This window comes from Plecotus auritus (assembly GCF_963455305.1).
Source record: "Plecotus auritus genome assembly, chromosome: 2".
In the NCBI taxonomy this organism is placed as follows: domain Eukaryota; kingdom Metazoa; phylum Chordata; class Mammalia; order Chiroptera; family Vespertilionidae; genus Plecotus; species Plecotus auritus.
Window position 1 is genome coordinate 205567112 of NC_137771.1, and position 17042 is coordinate 205584153.

The 17042-nt window shown below is 46.0% G+C and overlaps 1 protein-coding gene across 1 annotated transcript; it reads left to right on the top strand.

The window, feature by feature from the left end:
- Positions 1-14011: 14011 nt before the first annotated feature.
- On the top strand, positions 14012-15019 carry LOC308241321 (P2Y purinoceptor 2-like; the record flags this gene model as incomplete). Its single annotated transcript, XM_080654717.1, has 1 exon — positions 14012-15019. The coding sequence occupies one exon, from the start codon at positions 14012-14014 to the stop codon at positions 15017-15019; it is 1008 nt and encodes a 335-aa protein (XP_080510843.1).
- Between the last annotated feature and the right edge of the window lie 2023 nt (positions 15020-17042).

The following is a 17042-nucleotide window of genomic DNA, read 5'->3' on the forward strand; positions in this document are numbered from 1 at the left end:
AGGGTTAGAATGGAAGATGTGAGGTTGAATTGCGAGGTAGGGACAAGACTATGCAGGACATTGTTTGTAGTCCTGGGAAGACATTTGAGCTTTATTCTGAAGGACAGTAGGAAGAGAGATGAAAGTCTTTAGAGAAAGCACCTGGTCTGATCTATGCTTCCTGTATATCTGTGCTGTGCTTAGAGTTAGAAGAAAGTGTGAAGACTAGTGAGGGGTACAATTGAAGTGGGCGGGGCAAGAGATTACAGTGGCAAAGACTGGGGTGGTGGCAGTGAGTAGGCAGAAGTGGATGGTTTGACAGGTATTTGATGGGACTTGGTGGTGGACTACATAAAGAATGATTTCCCAGATGTTTGCTTGAGAGACTGGATACATAACAGTGCCATTTACTGAAATGATGAAGACTGTTGACCAGAGACAGATTTAGTGGGGAAAAAAAAAAAACAAGGAAATTAGAAGCTCACTCTGGGCCACATTAGACTGGTGAAATCTGTAAAATATCCAGGTGGTGCTAAGTGAGACATGCAAATCTGGAGCTCAGGGCATAGAACAGGGCTGTGGATGTGGATTAGGGAGTTATCAAGACATGAATGGTGTGAATAAAACAAGTTTATATACTGTTAGAATTTATTCTTCTAGAATTACAAATTTATTTTTATCAGCTAAATCAATAACCAGAAAACCAAGATAAAGGACCTTATGGTTTCTGACTAGAAATTGGGTTTATGGATTTATGTAGAAATAGAGTTATGAAATAAAGTTAGCGAGGTCATTAACAGTGTTGGTGGGCACATGACAGCTTAGGTATATGAATTCAATATCCTACCCAGACATATTCTAATATAAATAGTTTCTTATATGAGACATATAGTGAGTAAATTCAATTCCAATTCCCCACAACAAATATGTAAAACAAGTTTTGCAGTAACTATAGCCTCAAGGTTAAAGATTGTATTCTATACATGATTACAATAAACCTCTATAATAAAGGGAGAAATAGCTCAAGAGATTTATTTATGTTCCCAGCAAACAAACCAGCCATAAATTCAATTTCACAAGGAGGAAAGCAACTACATATATAGCAACTAACCTTAATCAGACTTTTAACCCACCTGGCTAATACACTTTATTCTTTGTGGTAACTACTAGTATATGATAACTTCTTCAACCTTGTCCCTTATCTTTGGAGCAAAGGATAAGAAGTAGCTCAGTGCTTTTCATTCTCATATAATACACTTGTATCAACTATCTTTTTTCCTCTCAAGATTTCCCATTAAATACTATTTCTCATTAAATTCCACAGCCTACAATGTCAACTACCATGTTAGCTGAGGTTGACTCAAAGTTCCTTCCTTGGGCTATGTTAATCTAAGCTTTCCCTACAGACTGGATGAAATCACCTTGAGAGGAAGTATAGACCTGGAAGGGGAAAAGGTCTGGAGCTGGGCCTGGAGGGACTCCAACGTTATCTCAAGTTGAGAAGGGTAAGACAATGAGGGAGAATGAAAAACGTGAAGTAGGATGCATATTAGAAAAATGTGGTGTCAGGGAAGTTGTAATGGGCATTTGTCTTTGCTGCCCAGTATTCAGTCCCTTTCTTGTGGTAACAGGACCTCAGATATGCTCACTCAAGGAACAAGGAATGTGGGGGAAGTTAACTCTCCCTTAAGTCCTAGGGCAGAGAATTTAACAAAGGCCAGGCTAATCCATATATTCCATTCCCTTGGCCACAGGTGTTGGTTCAGGGATAAACACAGATCTTAGGACAAGACACTATGACAATCAGTGCTAATCCCAGGACTTCCTGACTGAGGCATAACTTTTCCTACAGGATTTGCACAAAATTAAATGAAAGAGTAGAGTTTATGGCAGCCTCTCCTCTATGAGGGGAAAATGTCTATGAGAATGGAGCCCATTTGGAGGAAGTGGAGCCAAGAAATAAATAGAGAGAAAGCAGTCTTAGTAGCATTACCTGAGCTCCTGCCTCAGACCATACCTAGAGCCAGCCTCACCAAGACAATGATTATATGAGCCAATAATTTAGCATTTTGCTTGGCCATCTTTGGCATGGGTTTCTCTCACGACAATGAAGTCTTAATTAACAGAGAAAGCAAGAGAAGTGACTGCTACAAGGAGTGCCCAACATCAGCATATCATGATTAGTGGTTTAAATTGAGTCAAAGCTTCCACAGAATTTAGCAACATGGAGGCCATCAGGAATCTGGGCAAGATCAGCTTCAGTGCACAGGTGGGCTGGGGGTCATGTGAGAGAGCCGCCATGCACATGTATTATCAATCATGGCTCCTAATTGATAAAACAGAGCAGAAAGAGTCAGAGAACCAGGAAGTGTGGACTCCAGGTACAGCTCAGCCACTAACCAGCTGGGGGACCTTGGACAAACTGCTCACTTAACCTCCTGAGGTTTAACAGTTTCCTTACCTAGCAAGTAGTTAGCCCTGCCTTACACGCAGGGGCCCTGTAGCACTAAAATTCTCGGTATTTTGTTATTTTCAGCAAAGTTATTCTGTTCTGAAACTTCATGGGAAAAGAAGTCATCCATTAGCATTCTCACTAGCTTTCTCTCCTGTGCTGATAAATTAAATTCTCCTTGGCGCGATTTTCATTTCATAGAAGCATTTCACTGAAGGCCATGTCACTGCTGTGGTCGGCTTGTGGAGAGCACTGGGGTGTGCCCCCTGGCTCTGGCTTCCAAATTGATCTCTTCTCTGTGATCACCCATACTGACATTGTCCCCACATGTCCTCTCTGTTTTAGGGTCTCTATTCCACTTCTACTCATTGTTTACCAAAGACACAAGATATGGGCTCCAGTGTCTGTTCAGGAGTTTCACAGGCCTCTTGATCCTCAAAAGACAGATGTTTGCTGATTAGCTTTCGTTTCTTGGCAGAGTTTTCTGGAATGTTGACTATGCACTGTTTTTTACATCACACCATGGATCAGTCCAATGGCAAACTCGATGTTGGCCATGAAGCAAAACACGCACAAAAGGTCAGTGGCTGTTAACATGCATCCCTTATTCATCTCAATCAGGAGCAGGACAGGAGAGGTTAACTTTTCAACGGGGTAACATACTGTATATATCAGCACTAACAATGAGCTTTTATTTCCCTGAGTCAGCTTTAAAAATAATGTTGACTTTTATGGCCAATACATTATGGATCAACATATTTATGTCAGAATGTATTGGCATGAAAATAAATCAGTGAAAAAATTAATACAGGAGCCTTGTGTTTAAATGAAACTCCTTGCAACTCCACACCTTCCCCTCGTATTTCACCGGAGCGCTTTCCCAGACCTCATCGCTGACATGTTTTACTGAACATGACATCAAGGTCTGTTTCATTCTCTATAACTACTGGTTTTAATCGGTCTTACATATAATGAGGTTCAAAAAATATCCACTTGGTTCTTTTGTGATTTACATACATAACTGCATTCCATCATTAACAGCACTGTCAATTCGAATGTATGGTTTATGCATGAACAAAATATCTCCATGTCAAAGCTCTGACTTGGGTACACTATTTATAAATGAAACTCTTTTGTGTTGCAGACCAACTCCAAATAGTATATTTGCTACCCACAATTGTTTTAGAGCCATGAGAAGTTTCTATTGTAAATATGTGTTTTAGAAAGCAAGCTCACAATCTAGACGTTAAAGAAAAAATGGAGTTTGGCGGGAAAAAAATTCACTCTCTTAAGTGTGTCTTCTCTTTCTAATGCTCTTCTGTACTCATAGGATGCACCAAGCTCCAGCTGCTCACAGCGCCCTCTGAGGGGAATGTTTTTCTCAAATCCCCTGCAGAAAGAGCAACTCTCAATGTTCATCGTGTTGTGTGGTCCTACTTCCAACTCTGTGATCCATCATAGCAGCCCAGGCCATGATGGAGGGGCCACCCCGCCAGCCAATATGTGAGAGAGCCACAGAGTGTGTGTGTGTGTGTGTGTGTGTGTGTGTGTGTGTGTGTGTGTGTAAGGGGCCTGGCTGTTGCAGTCCTACCCAAACAGGAATAACGGTGAATACCTCGGTCAGTCAGAGTCTCTTGGGAAAATCTCTATAGCTGTGTGCAGAGTTACCCATCTGCAACAGTGAATGCTAAAGGATGCCCAGAGGGAAAGCTGAGTCAGGAGATGCAGGGAAAAAAACAGAAACTGAATAAGAAGCAATGAAATAGAGAAGTGACAGACAGAAGAAGGGTGAAGGCATTGGTTGGTAGCAGCAAAAAAAGGAGTCACTAGCCTGGCTGGCATAGATCCATGTTTAAGCATCGACCTAAGAACCAGGAAGTCATGGTTCAATTCCAGGTCAGGGCACATGCCCAGGTTTCGGACTCCATCCCCAGTAGGGGGTGTGCAGGAGGCAGCTGATTAATCTCATCATTGATGGTTTTTTGGTTTTTTTTTTATATTTTATTGATTTTTTTACAGAGAGGAAGGGAGAGGGATAGAGAGTTAGAAACATCGATGAGAGAGAAACATCAATCAGCTGCCTCCTGCACACCTCCCACTGGGGATGTGCCCGCAACCAAGGCACATGCCCCTGACCAGAATCGAACCTGGGACCTTTCAGTCCGCAGGCTGATGCTCTATCCACTGAGCCAAACCGGTTAGGGCTCATCATTGATGTTTCTCTCTCTCTCTCTCTCTCTCTCTCTCTCTCCCCCTTCCTTTCAGAAATCAAGAAAAATATTTTTTTTAAAAAATGAGTCACTAATTCTTCCCCCACACCTACTATTTAATTCATCACCAATCACATTCATTTACTTCTTAAATATCCACCTACTTCACCCATTTCTCTCTGGTCCCAGCCTCACCACACACATCAAAGCCACCAGCATGTCCCTCCTAGACTGGAGCAAATGCCTCCTGATCTGTCAAGTGCTCCCTGATCTCCACTCACCAAACAGCATCTAATCTAGTCATCATGTTTACCTGTTTCTTACACACACACACACACACACACACACACACACACACACACTAAACCCTTCAGTAGGATAACATCAATTAGATGTAAATGGGGAAGCCTTTCATATATTAATACAGAACAATTTCTTTATAACCTCAAGGCACAGAATTTCTTAATCCAGATTTGAAAGCACAAACCATAAAGGAAAAGTGACCATTTCGACTATGTTAAAATTAAGAACTTTCATTCCTTAAATAAAAAGTATATATGTCATTAAGCCAGGGAAAGCCAGAGAGTAGGAAAGACTATTTGTAGCCATGAGTAACTGAAAAGACTTTTAATCAAATATGTAAAGAACTCCTACAATCAGTTACAAAAAGACAGACAACCCAATAGGAAAAAAAAAAATAAGCACGAAGAAACTAGAAGAATCACCTCTCACAAAAGGATACAGCAGGAGCCCCTCATCCCCACACAGAAGCAGCACAGAAGAGTCTGGGGAGGGAGGGGCACCTTGCAAGGCAAAAGAAAAATGGGGTTGGACGAGAGACTGCATCTCTTCAGTGTGGCTCTTCTTTCTGATGCTCTCCTGTCTGCATACCATAGACCATGCATGCGCCCACCCGTGGCCTGGCCAGTGGGAGACGCAGCTGCTGAACAAATGCTCCTCCTTTCTGGCTCTGAGGATGTTCCTGAGGTTCCCTGATGCAGGTTCTCAGAGGACAACCCCTTGGGCCTGAGCACTCAGTTGCCTTTGGTGGGCTAACGCAACACCACTCCACCCAGTCTCCCGCCCCTCCTTCCTCACTGGACAGGTCATTCCCCTGGCCCCTCACTCCTGCTCCCTGGGATTGCACTCCCAAATAAAACGGTTGCACAGTGAACCTGGGCTCTGCTTTCCGGGTGACTGAGGCGAGGACATCATTCTCCTCCTCCCCCACTGCTGAGTGTCCAGAGCCATTGTGGAGTCTTCCCACACCGCCCCCACCCTAGCAACACCCTAGCAACAGGAAAGGCTACGATGGTGGACAGAACATACAGTGTGTTGCCACGTAAACGGCATTTTAGGGGCAGGCTGTGCAGGGAATTGGCTGCCTGAGGGGAAGAGTGGATCGAAGGAGGGATCCAGGGATACAAGCCCTCTACTCTCAAAATGCCTTGGGCAACTTACCACTCGGCCTAGAGCCCCAGGCTCTGCTACTGATCTCCTCTCTTGCTCCAAACCAAACCAGCTTTCTACGTTTCTCCACACAGCACACAGGGAAAGAGTTATGATGCCTTTAAAGGTCTTTGTCTGATGCTAAATGAAAGGCAAAGGAAAAAGTTTAATAAAGATTCCCTTTTAGGGTCGTGAGCCCAGAGGCAAAGATGGACTTCTACAACCACAAGACTGTATAGTTACTGTTCTTTTACTGCACCATTGATTAAAGTTAAAAATTCTGGGCGCTCTCCCTCCCTGGAGCACGCCTGTGCCTTTCTCTTTTCCTCCCCCTTCCCTGCCCCCCTTCCCACCCCTGGCATCTCCTCCACACCCCAGGCATATTACCTTTATCTTCCTCACTCCCAAGCTCGTCAGGCCCTTCCTTTGCCTCTATAACGTGTTCCTAAGCCCATTTCTTTCTTCTATGAATTGCTACTTCTACCTCTGTGATTTTTTCAAATAAATGTTCTCTTTTTAAAAGAATTCTGATTGCAAAGTCATTTGGGGGATCATCATTCGTGCAGATGGAGTGAGAGATTATTTTTTAGCAGGGAACTTTCCAGGCAGTCACATCAGCTGCAGAGCAGCACCTTCTCTGTGGTGACAAGACGATGTCAGGCAGTGTTTCCCATCACGCCCTGTGTTTACACCCATTTGAAGCTGCCAATTATGTCAGATCCTTGTCAACAGAAAACAAAAATGTGCAAGCTGCTATTTAAATTAATTATTGACATTAAGTAGTCCCTGTCTAGTCTTCTAAATTATTTAAAGGCTCCAATTTGCTTTTCTTGTAAAAAAAATATCACAGTCCCGGACTCCTACGTTTGGGGACAATTCAGACATGAAAGAGGGGTCCAGGCACACAGCAGGCATGAGCCCATATGGTAAATTTATAAAAAATTCATTAAAAAGCGATGTCAGTGCCTTTTCTCTTAAGACTCAATGTATAGTTTAAACTATAACTATATAGGTTTGTCATGTAGGTCTCACTCTTGACAGGATTTTTAATTCTATTTATTCTGTTACTTCTTACCATTATCTCCATATCATGCCTTTCAAGGTAGGGTTCTGTCACCTATAACAAAGGCACTGCATCTAGTGACTGTAGGGGTCACCTGCACTTTTATTTCCACGTCATCTTTCTTAGTTGTATGATTGGATAGAGGGGTTAGGTGTGTGTGTGTGTGTGTGTGTGTGTGTGTGTGTGTGTGTGTGTACTAGAGGCCTGGTGCATGAAATTTGTACATGGGTGCAGTCCGTAGGCCTGGCTGGCAATCGAAGCACGAACGTCTGGTGTGGAATTGCAGGTCCCAGCTGACCTCTGGGCCCTGGGCAGCACCTGGGCCCCCAGGCCCCTGTGCGCCCCCCTCTGCCTGAGTCATCGGGCCCCTGCCTGGCTCCCTCAGCACCTGGGAGGTGGATGGCGGCCCCGCGCCCCCCCCCCCCCCACCCAGCCACCACTGCTGGTTGCCGTCTGCGGGGTGATCGGTGGGGTGATTTGGCCCTGCTCACACCTGCCTTAGCCTGGCACTGCCTGCTCAACTGCTCCACCATCCCATCCCGCTGTGGGTCCCGCTCTCATTGGGGCCCATCGGGGCTGGCAGCGCCTCCACTGCCGCCTGTTGCCAGCGCAGTGCTGCCGATGCCCGCCATGTTCCACATCACCCCCTGGTGGTCAGCGCACGTCATAGCAAGTGGTCGAACCCCCGGTCAAGGGGACAATTTGCACATTTTAGGCTTTTATTATATAGGATATATATATACACATATATACATACATACACACACACACACACACACACACACACACACATATATATAGATATGGGAATCTAGGAATTTGCTGAGTCTCTCTCTGCTTTGTTAAAGTAGTTCAGGCTTGGCTAAACCACTGAGCCCTGCCAGTGTTGCTCAGTGGTTGAGCATTACCTATGAACTAGGGCACATGCCGGGGTTGCAGGCTCGATCCCCAGTAAGAGGTGTGTAGGACGCAGCTGATCAATGATTCTCTCTCATCATTGATGTTTCTCTCTCCCTCTCCCTCTCCCTCTCCCTTTCTCTCTCTCTCTCTCTCTCTCTCTCTCTCTCTCTCTCTCTCTCTATATATATATATATATATATATATATATATATATAATTAATTTAAATAGCAGCTTGCACATTTTTATTTATATATATATATATATATATATATATATATATATATATATATATATATATAGTAGTCCAGGTTTTCCCCAGATCATAGCACACAGGACTTCCACAGAACCTCTCTGAACCTCGGTATGCTTAGCTGTAAAATGAAGAATGCCTGCCATGCTTATCTTACAGGATCCTTTGGAAAATCAATCACAGTAACAGATTGCTTTCACTGATTGTAATACCAATTCATTGTGCGAATTAAACTGTAACTGTAGACAAAAGACCCAGAGGAGGTGGTTTGTTGGTGGGATTTCTCTATGTTCTCAATGAATTATATCTCACCCACAGCTGCTATTTCTGGACTTGAGCCCTACCCCAATTCCTGCTTCCATTTGCGGGAGAAAACTGCAACCTGTCTGTCGGTCTTCCACGCCATCCAGTGGTCTGTTGGCCAAATAACACCAAGTTATCCAGTGGATTTGAAAAGACTTGGGGAAAGTAATTCAAAATAATGCAGACTACTTAAATCTACCACTTGATTAAATGCATTTGGGGCCCCGTTTTTAAAAGCTTTTTGAAAAATCAAATAATTAAGTTGTGATGTGAATAATAAATCCCTAATCTACCTTTGTAAATTAAGAAATGCATACATGAATCAAGTTTTTCAGAATAACTTCTAAAACCAAATTATTATCATCCATTAAATAGCTTAATTGTTTAAAGAAGGTCTCCAGATGCAAGTAAAATATTTAATACTAAAAGGAAATTCATATATTTAAGCATATTTATGATACAATAGTGGCATTTTACTTCATTTTATTTTTCCAGGTGAAATAATACTTTTTATTTTTTTATTAAGGTATTATATGTGTACATATCTTACCATTGCCCCCCCCCACCCCACTCCCATACATGCCCTCACCCCCCAATGTTTTGCATCTGTTGGTTACTCTTATATGCATGCATATAAGTCCTTCAGTTGATCTCTTATTTCCCCCACCTCTCCCTAACCTTCCCGCTGTAATTTGATAGTCTGTTTGATGCTTTACTGCCTCTGTATCTATCTTTTTGTTCATCAGTTTATAATGTTTTTTTATTATCCACAAATGAGTGAGATCATGTGGTATTTTTCTTTCATTGACTGGCTTATTTCACTTAGCATAATGCTCTCCAATTCCATCCAGGTTGCTACAAATGGTAAGAATTCCTTCTTTTTATGGCAGCATAGTATTCCATTGTGTAGATGTACCATAGTTTTCTGATCCAGTCATCTGCTGACGGGCACCTAGGCTTTTTCCAAATCTTAGCTTACAATAGTGGCATTTTAATATGAAAATGATCAATGCCTACTTTTTTGTCTCAAAATTTTTGACCCAATCACTTCTCTACAGTTGAAAAGCAGTAACATTTTGTTGTCACTCAAATTCATTCATAACTTTTCCTTCATCAGAACTCTGGGAACATGTATCAAACACTTGTTAAAGAGAGAACAGTTCTTTCATCTTAGCTCTGTCATTCCTCTGAGCAGTGGTAGCTATTTCAGACCATTGAAGCGACAAAGACCTCTTGTCCCCTTTGGAAGAGGTCCACCGTGGCACTCAGAGACCCAGGCTGCTCCCAGGAGGATTGCTGTTCAGCAGGGGCCAGAAATGGGACCAGGCTCTTGGAGCCGCACAGTGGGGACAACACTGGGTTCAAGGTCAGAAGCCATAGTGCCCATTTAAACCAGAGTCGATCTGGATTCTCGCTTCATTCTTTTCTCAAGGCCCCCTCCCCAGTGAGCTCGTTTAAAAGATACAAATTCCAACTCTAATTTGTGTCTGTCTTTTTTAAAGCTCTTGAAGAAATGATGATAAAGAGGGGAAATTGCATTCTGCAATACACACTCACTTTCTAGAAGTGTATGCACTTCTTCTCCTTAGAATCCCATCCGCCATGGCCACTGTCCCCCACATTCTCTTCTTACCCCTAGCTGGCCTCTCTTTCACTCTGGGTCTTTTCCTTGGTTCTATGAATAGCTACATAGACTTCAATTCTTCATCCCAATGAATGCCTCTAGGGAACAGGAGAGAAGTCTGGGATGACGGAGGCTAGAGAAGGGACCTTCCAGGAGGTCAACAATGTCACAGCTTTTTGCGGGTAAATTAACACTTCATGGCCTGAGTTTTTCTCCCTCTTCCTTTCTCCATGATAACTTCAATGAGGCACTGGTCTGAACATTGTGTCGTTCTTTTACACTTATGCCCTAAGAATGGTCATCCTCTCACATAAAAAAGCTGTCCCTCCACACTGGGTAGGCCTACAAGTGTGTGGAACCTATCTTAGTCTGCAAGCTGCTTAACAAAATATGACTGGCCGGGTGGCTTAACCAGCAGATAATGACCTTCTCACAGCCCTGGAGACTAGGAAGCCTAAGATCAGGAACTTTAGGTCTTAGTCCCTGGCCTGCAGGGCACCTTCTCATTGAGGGAGGGAGGGAGGGAGGGAGGGAGGGAGGGAGGGAGGGAGGGAGGGAGGGAGGGAGGGAGGGAGGGAGGGAGGGGGAGAGAGAGAGAGAGAGAGAGAGAGAGAACTCTACTGTCCGTTATTATAAAGAAGCTAATTCTATCGGATTGGGACCCACTCTTATGACCTCTTTTAACGTTAATTACTTCCTTACTTCAAATGTACACTGGGGCTAGGCGTTCCACCTCTGATGTTGTAGTGGACACAATTCAGATCACAGCAGAAGGTAATAACCAGGAAGAAAAGAGACCTTACCCAGCTTTCGGATAGCAAAGCCAGACCTGATCTCCCATCCTCTGGCATAAGCCAAAGAGCGCTGGTTCCCTGGCATCACAGTCTCTAGGACAAGAAGGAGAAGCGGGGGAGGGGATAACATGTGTTGGGTTTCCCTTTGTGGTGCCTGAGCCTCTCCTCACTGCTTCTCAGAGCAACCTCACCAGAGAGATGTCCCATTCTACAGCTGAGGAGCCCCTGGCTGAGAGACAAGGCGATCTGTTTCAGATGGTCCTTGTGATCCTGGCAGCGTCGGAACTGAGTGCTTTGGACCACCCACAGCACGCCGTGAGGGGTGGACACAAGATGCCCAGCAGGAGAGAGCCCACTAGAGTAGAGGGCACTGTGAGCCTACGGGCGTGTCTTCTCTGACCTCCTCAGTGAAACGGGACATTAATGCTTCATCGCAAGGCTGTTCTGAGATTAAGTAAGATCACAGGTGTGAATTGCTGGCCAAGCCAGGGCTCCACCAGGCTGCTTCCCTCCCGGCTTCCCTCTGAGAGCCCACCCTGGGAAGGCAGCTTCGCTGGAAATAACTAAGCACCTGCCAGCCTCCCACATGAAAGATTACAGGGAACAGAATGAATGAAAACTCCATTCCTTTTACTCACCAGCCCAAAAGCCCTGCACTCCCAGTGGGGTGGATTCTAACGCCCGTGGGCGAGGTGTCCATTCCTTGGCAGGCTGCAGCGGAGAGCCACTGCCCACAACCTCGGAACACCAGTCCCAGCCTTCAAGCTTCGGGCTTCAGCCCAGGCACGGGCCTCACTCCCCACCCAAACTCAGGGACACCCCTGACCCCTCCTCAGGCTCATGCCCCATATCCAATCAGTCCTGTCACTCCTGCCTCAGCAGTGTCTCTGGGGTCAGGTCCTCCTCTCTGTCCGCTCTGCACGGCTTCACCTGGGGTACTGAGTATCTCTCATGCACATGCACCGCTACAGCCCCCCCCTTATAGTCTGACTGCTCTAGGCCCATCCCGTGCTGCTGCCACCAGTCCTCTCTCTCAAGCAGAGCCTATCCCATCACCATCCTGCTTAAGGACATGCCCCTTCCTTATGGTGGCACCCTTGAGGTTCATGCCCCACGCTGGCTCTCCTGCCATCCCAGGACACTAAGCCCCCCCCCCCCCCCCGCCAGCTCCTTGAATGCGCTGCCCACCAGGGAACACCCCCGACCCTCTCTGCCTCACAAGGTCCTCTTTGTTCTCCCAAGCAGCTCACAGGGCGCCCGGTCTGGGAAGCCTCCACTCCACCCTCTCAGGGGAGAACACCACATCCTGCTGGTTTTCCCAGCATTTGGACCACTTCACATTGTATTACCATTAGCTTCTGGGCTTCTGTCTTCCCGCCAGACTGAGATCCTGGAGCACAAGGCTGTTTTACATCTTTGCAGTCCCAATGCCTGACTCAATAGATGCTCAATAAATGTTTGTTGACTGACTGAGTGAATGAGGTCTCTCTTCCTTTTATTGTGAATAAAGTTCTATATATTCTAAGTTCACAATCAACCTTCAATGTATCTGAAGTTACCTGTCCTGATTTTTTCTCTCTTGCCCTGTATTCATTCCTCTTTCTGAATTAAGTCCTAGAAATAAACGTCTTTCCATCCCTGTAGGCTCCATGCTGATTGGCTGATCGACCCACTGACTTCCCAATGGGACCAAATCTGCGGGCCCCACACACAGCTTCCTCGGCGGGTGGCTCTGCCCGTTGGATCTGCTCTGTCCGCAGGGATGGGAGTAAGGAAGAAGCCGCACCTGGCTTCATGGCTCAGGTTTGTTTTCTTGGCTGTTCAGGGTGCTGAGATGGTTAATAGGCAAATCAGTCTCCGTATTCAAATACGCAGTTAATAAATCCTGAAAGAGATACAAATCCAAATCTTCCAGCAGCGCCTGTAGGCAAAACCTGTGCTTTCCCTAATCCCCCGGAATCCCTAAGGATCACTGTCTTTTCCACCATGGCAAGTGGGATTAGGACCAGATGGTGGGCAGCATCGCCCCCTGAGAATGCAAGCCTGGGAAATCTCCCCTTGGAGATTTCCTGACTCTATGCAAAGGAGTCTAGCCAGAGGAGGAGCCACGGCGCTGGAGGCCGTATGCCCTGTTTAAATGCAGCAGCACCTAGGGACCACCATGTGCACCTGAGCTTCCTAGCACAACCCAGCCCGCAGTGGAGAGCATACAAGTCAGTGCGGGGCCAGTCCTTGGACCTGGTAAGCCTAGAAGCCCATGTGTTTAAGACACGAGTTTAATTCTTTTTTGTTTTTCCCCCTGGAGCTGGTCTCTCTCAAACTAGGACTCTGACCACACTTTGGAGTTGAACCACAGATATAGTACAGAGCTGCCAGATCCAGGTAGAGGCTGATCCAGCCAAGGTCATGATGCTCTGCAGTCCCCACCCCCCACCCCCTTTTTTTTTTAATCCATCTTTTTTTAAAAATATATTTTTATTGATTTCAGAGAGGAAGAGGGAGAGAGAGATAGAAACATCCATGATGAGAGGGAATCATTGATCGGCTCCTCCTGCAAGTCCCCATTGGCGGTTGAGCCCACAACCCGGACATGTGCCCTTGAACGGAATCGAACCTGGGACCTTTCGGTTCGCAGGCCGACACTCTATCCACTGAGCAAAACCGGCTAGGCCCTTTTGTTGTTGTTGTTAATCCTCAAAGATATTTTCCCATTGATTTTTAGGAAGAATAGAAGAGAGGAGAGACAGAGAGAAACATTTATGTGAGAGAAACACATTGATTGGTTGCCTCCTGTGCGAGCCCTAACCAGGTCCCAGGTCAGGTAGGAGCCTGCAACCAAGGCTCATGACTGGAATCGAACCCCGGGACACTGGTCCACAGGCCAATGCTCTATCCACTAAGTTAAACTGGCTAAGGCTGTGGTCCCTTTTGCTTCCTCCCAGGGGCAGCAGGAGCAGCTGGGCTCCCAGAAGGAGCTTCCCAGGAGATGGAGAAGCTGAATATGAATGCCTCAGAGGAACAGGGACTCTGCCAGCTCTCAGAGGACTACAAGCAAATCTACCTCCCCCTGACCTACAGCATCATCTTCGTGCTAGGGCTGCCCCTGAACAGCACCGTCCTGTGGCTCTCCTGGCGCCAAACCAAGCGCTGGAGCTGTGCCACCATCTACCTGGTGAACCTGATGGTGGCCGACCTGCTGTACGTGCTGACACTGCCCTTCCTCATCGTCACCTACTCCCTGGGCGACTGGTGGCCCTTTGGGGAACTGCTCTGCAGGCTGGTGCGCTTCCTGTTCTACACCAACCTCTACGGCAGCATCCTGCTGCTGACCTGCATCTCTGTGCACCGCTTCCTGGGCGTGTGCCACCCCCTGAGGTCACTGCCTTACCGGACCCGCCGGCACGCCCTGCTGGGTGCAGCTGCCACCTGGGCCCTGGTGGTCCTCCAGCTGCTGCCCACGCTGGGCTTCGCCCAAACGGACCTCATCAACGGCCAGATGGTCTGCTACGACATGACCAGTCGGAAGAACTTCGATCGGTTTTTTGCCTACAGTATGGTTCTGACATTGTCCGGCTTTGTCTTGCCCTCCTTGGTCATCTTGGTGTGCTACTCGCTGATGGTCCGGAGCCTGGCCAAGCCGGTGGAGACCCTCATGAGGACGGGGAACACCATCCGGGCCAAGTCCATCCGGACCATCCTGCTGGTGTGCAGCCTCTTCGCCCTCTGCTTTGTGCCCTTCCACGTCTCGCGCTCCTTCTACATCACACTCCGCTTCCTGACTTCCCAGGACTGCCAGCTCCTGACGGTGGCCAGCGTGGCCTACAAGGTGTGGAGGCCTCTAGTGAGCATGAGCAGCTGCCTCAACCCAGTCCTGTACTTTCTGTCGGTTGGGAACAACGGAGTCAGGCTCTTCCAAAAACTGAGGCATGACAAGGTGGGTGAGCAGCCAGCTGGAGGCAAAGGAGATGGGCAGATCTGGGTAGTGCCGAGATGAAGGTGGGGAAACGAGCTCCAACATGTTACAATGACTTGTTGGAAGACAGTCCTGTGCTGGTGGGAGAGGGACTCACGATTGCCTAGTGGTGTCCTGCTGGGAAGGACTGTACATTGATGTTGAGATTTCAAAATAATATGGAGAGAGCTATGTGGAATCTGATGAACAAAATAAACTAATGAACAAAAGAGATCCAGAGACATAGAAGTATGGAACAGACTGTTGAATCTCAGAGGGAAGGTGGGGGTGGGTGGGTGGGTTAGTGGGAAGAGGTCAAAGAACTTGTATGCATATATGCATAACCCATAGACACAGACAATAGGATGGTGAAGACCTAGGGGAGTTGGGGGACGGGGGGGGGGGGGGGTTGAAGGGATCAATGGGGGACATATGTAATACTTTCAACAATAAAGATTTAATAAATACATTTTTAAAAACATACACAAAATTGACAAAAGAAAAGAAAGAATATGGGGAGAGCCACCAACACAAAGGAAATCTTTATTTTAATGACAGCTGACATTTATCTCATCACTCAGGTCTTTCAGCTCAAATTTCACCTCCTCAGAAGCCATGCCAGCCCATCAAAGCTAATGTGGATCTCTCTTCCCATAATGCAGTCACTATATTTCCCTACCCATTGTCTTGTTAACACTTATTAGTATCTGGACTTGTTAACTAGTTTACTTATTTATGATCTGTCTCTGCCCCCTAGACGATGGGCTCCTATAGGACAGAGACCTGGTCTGACTGCTGTGCCTCTGCCAGTCTCCACAGCAGGGCCCAAAACATGGTGAGGGCACCGAAGGGGGCTGAATGAATAAGTGAAGGAATAAATGGATGAGTGAGTGAATTACTATGGAATCACTATGAACTACTATGTAAGAGCACTTTACATGGAGTAACTCACTGAATACTCACAACAGCCCTTGGAGGTGGGAGCTACTGTTAGCCCCAGTTACAAATAAGGGGACCACAGCACAGAGCTCGGGGTAACTTGTCCAAGATCACCTGGAGAAGGCCCACGTCACAGTGCTGCCTGGAAGCTCTGGACCCAGGAACTGAAGGGCACACTCCTAAGACGGGAGCACGTGGCCCCGTCCACAGACTGGTCTGAGCCAGCCCGTGCTCCTCGACAGAGTCGGCTCGTTTTACGTCAGCTCACTCTTACATAATTGCTGTTCTCTGCAGACCATGCATATGCAGGAGGACTCTTTCACTACCTTACTAGCCAGTGTTCTGGCTGAGGTTAGAGAGAGCTCTGCAGGTAAAGCGGGGGGTGCAGGTTAAAGTGTCTCCACGAATGAAGGTTTCTGTCGGAACATGATGTCTCCGTTTATGACAGACAAGTTTTACCACTGTCTTAAATCACAATATGATGTTCATTCTCTAAAATAAAAATCATTTAAAAGCCAAGGTAATCCAAAAAGATGACCTTTTAAAAAAAACCCTCATATTTAAACAATAATGATCTCCAAAGACTTCTCAAATCTAATCATATATTATTTAAGAATTCATTATAATCTCTTTATGAAGAGGTGGATAAACCTTTTTCATAAAAACCAAAGTGAAACCCCTCATTACCACCCCACTCTAATTACAGAAAATGTCTGAGTAAACCATATATATGTCTAGAGTATAAAATTTTATTCTAAAAGTGCATTTTATTGCTTTCAAGGGCACACAATAATTAGAGCTAGACGAAGTGTTGCCAGCAGATTTCCTTAGGATAATTAGCTTAATGAATAGGGAAGGATGTTTTCTGATTAGCAGGTCAGCTGTTTCCTCATAAGAAAGTGCTTCTACAGTAGCTGAGAGAGCTTAAAGCTGTTTGCTCTTTTGAACATTCGCTTAGCTGATTAATTTTTTTCTCTTTTTTGCATAACACACAGGGAAGATTCAGCCAGCTTAAGAGTCCCAATGATCTATCACCCCTTATAAATGAATAAAGTTTAACATTACTAGAGAATGGGTGCACTAGGCTCCCCCCAGGCAGCTTAATCCCACCCCACACCTCATTTAG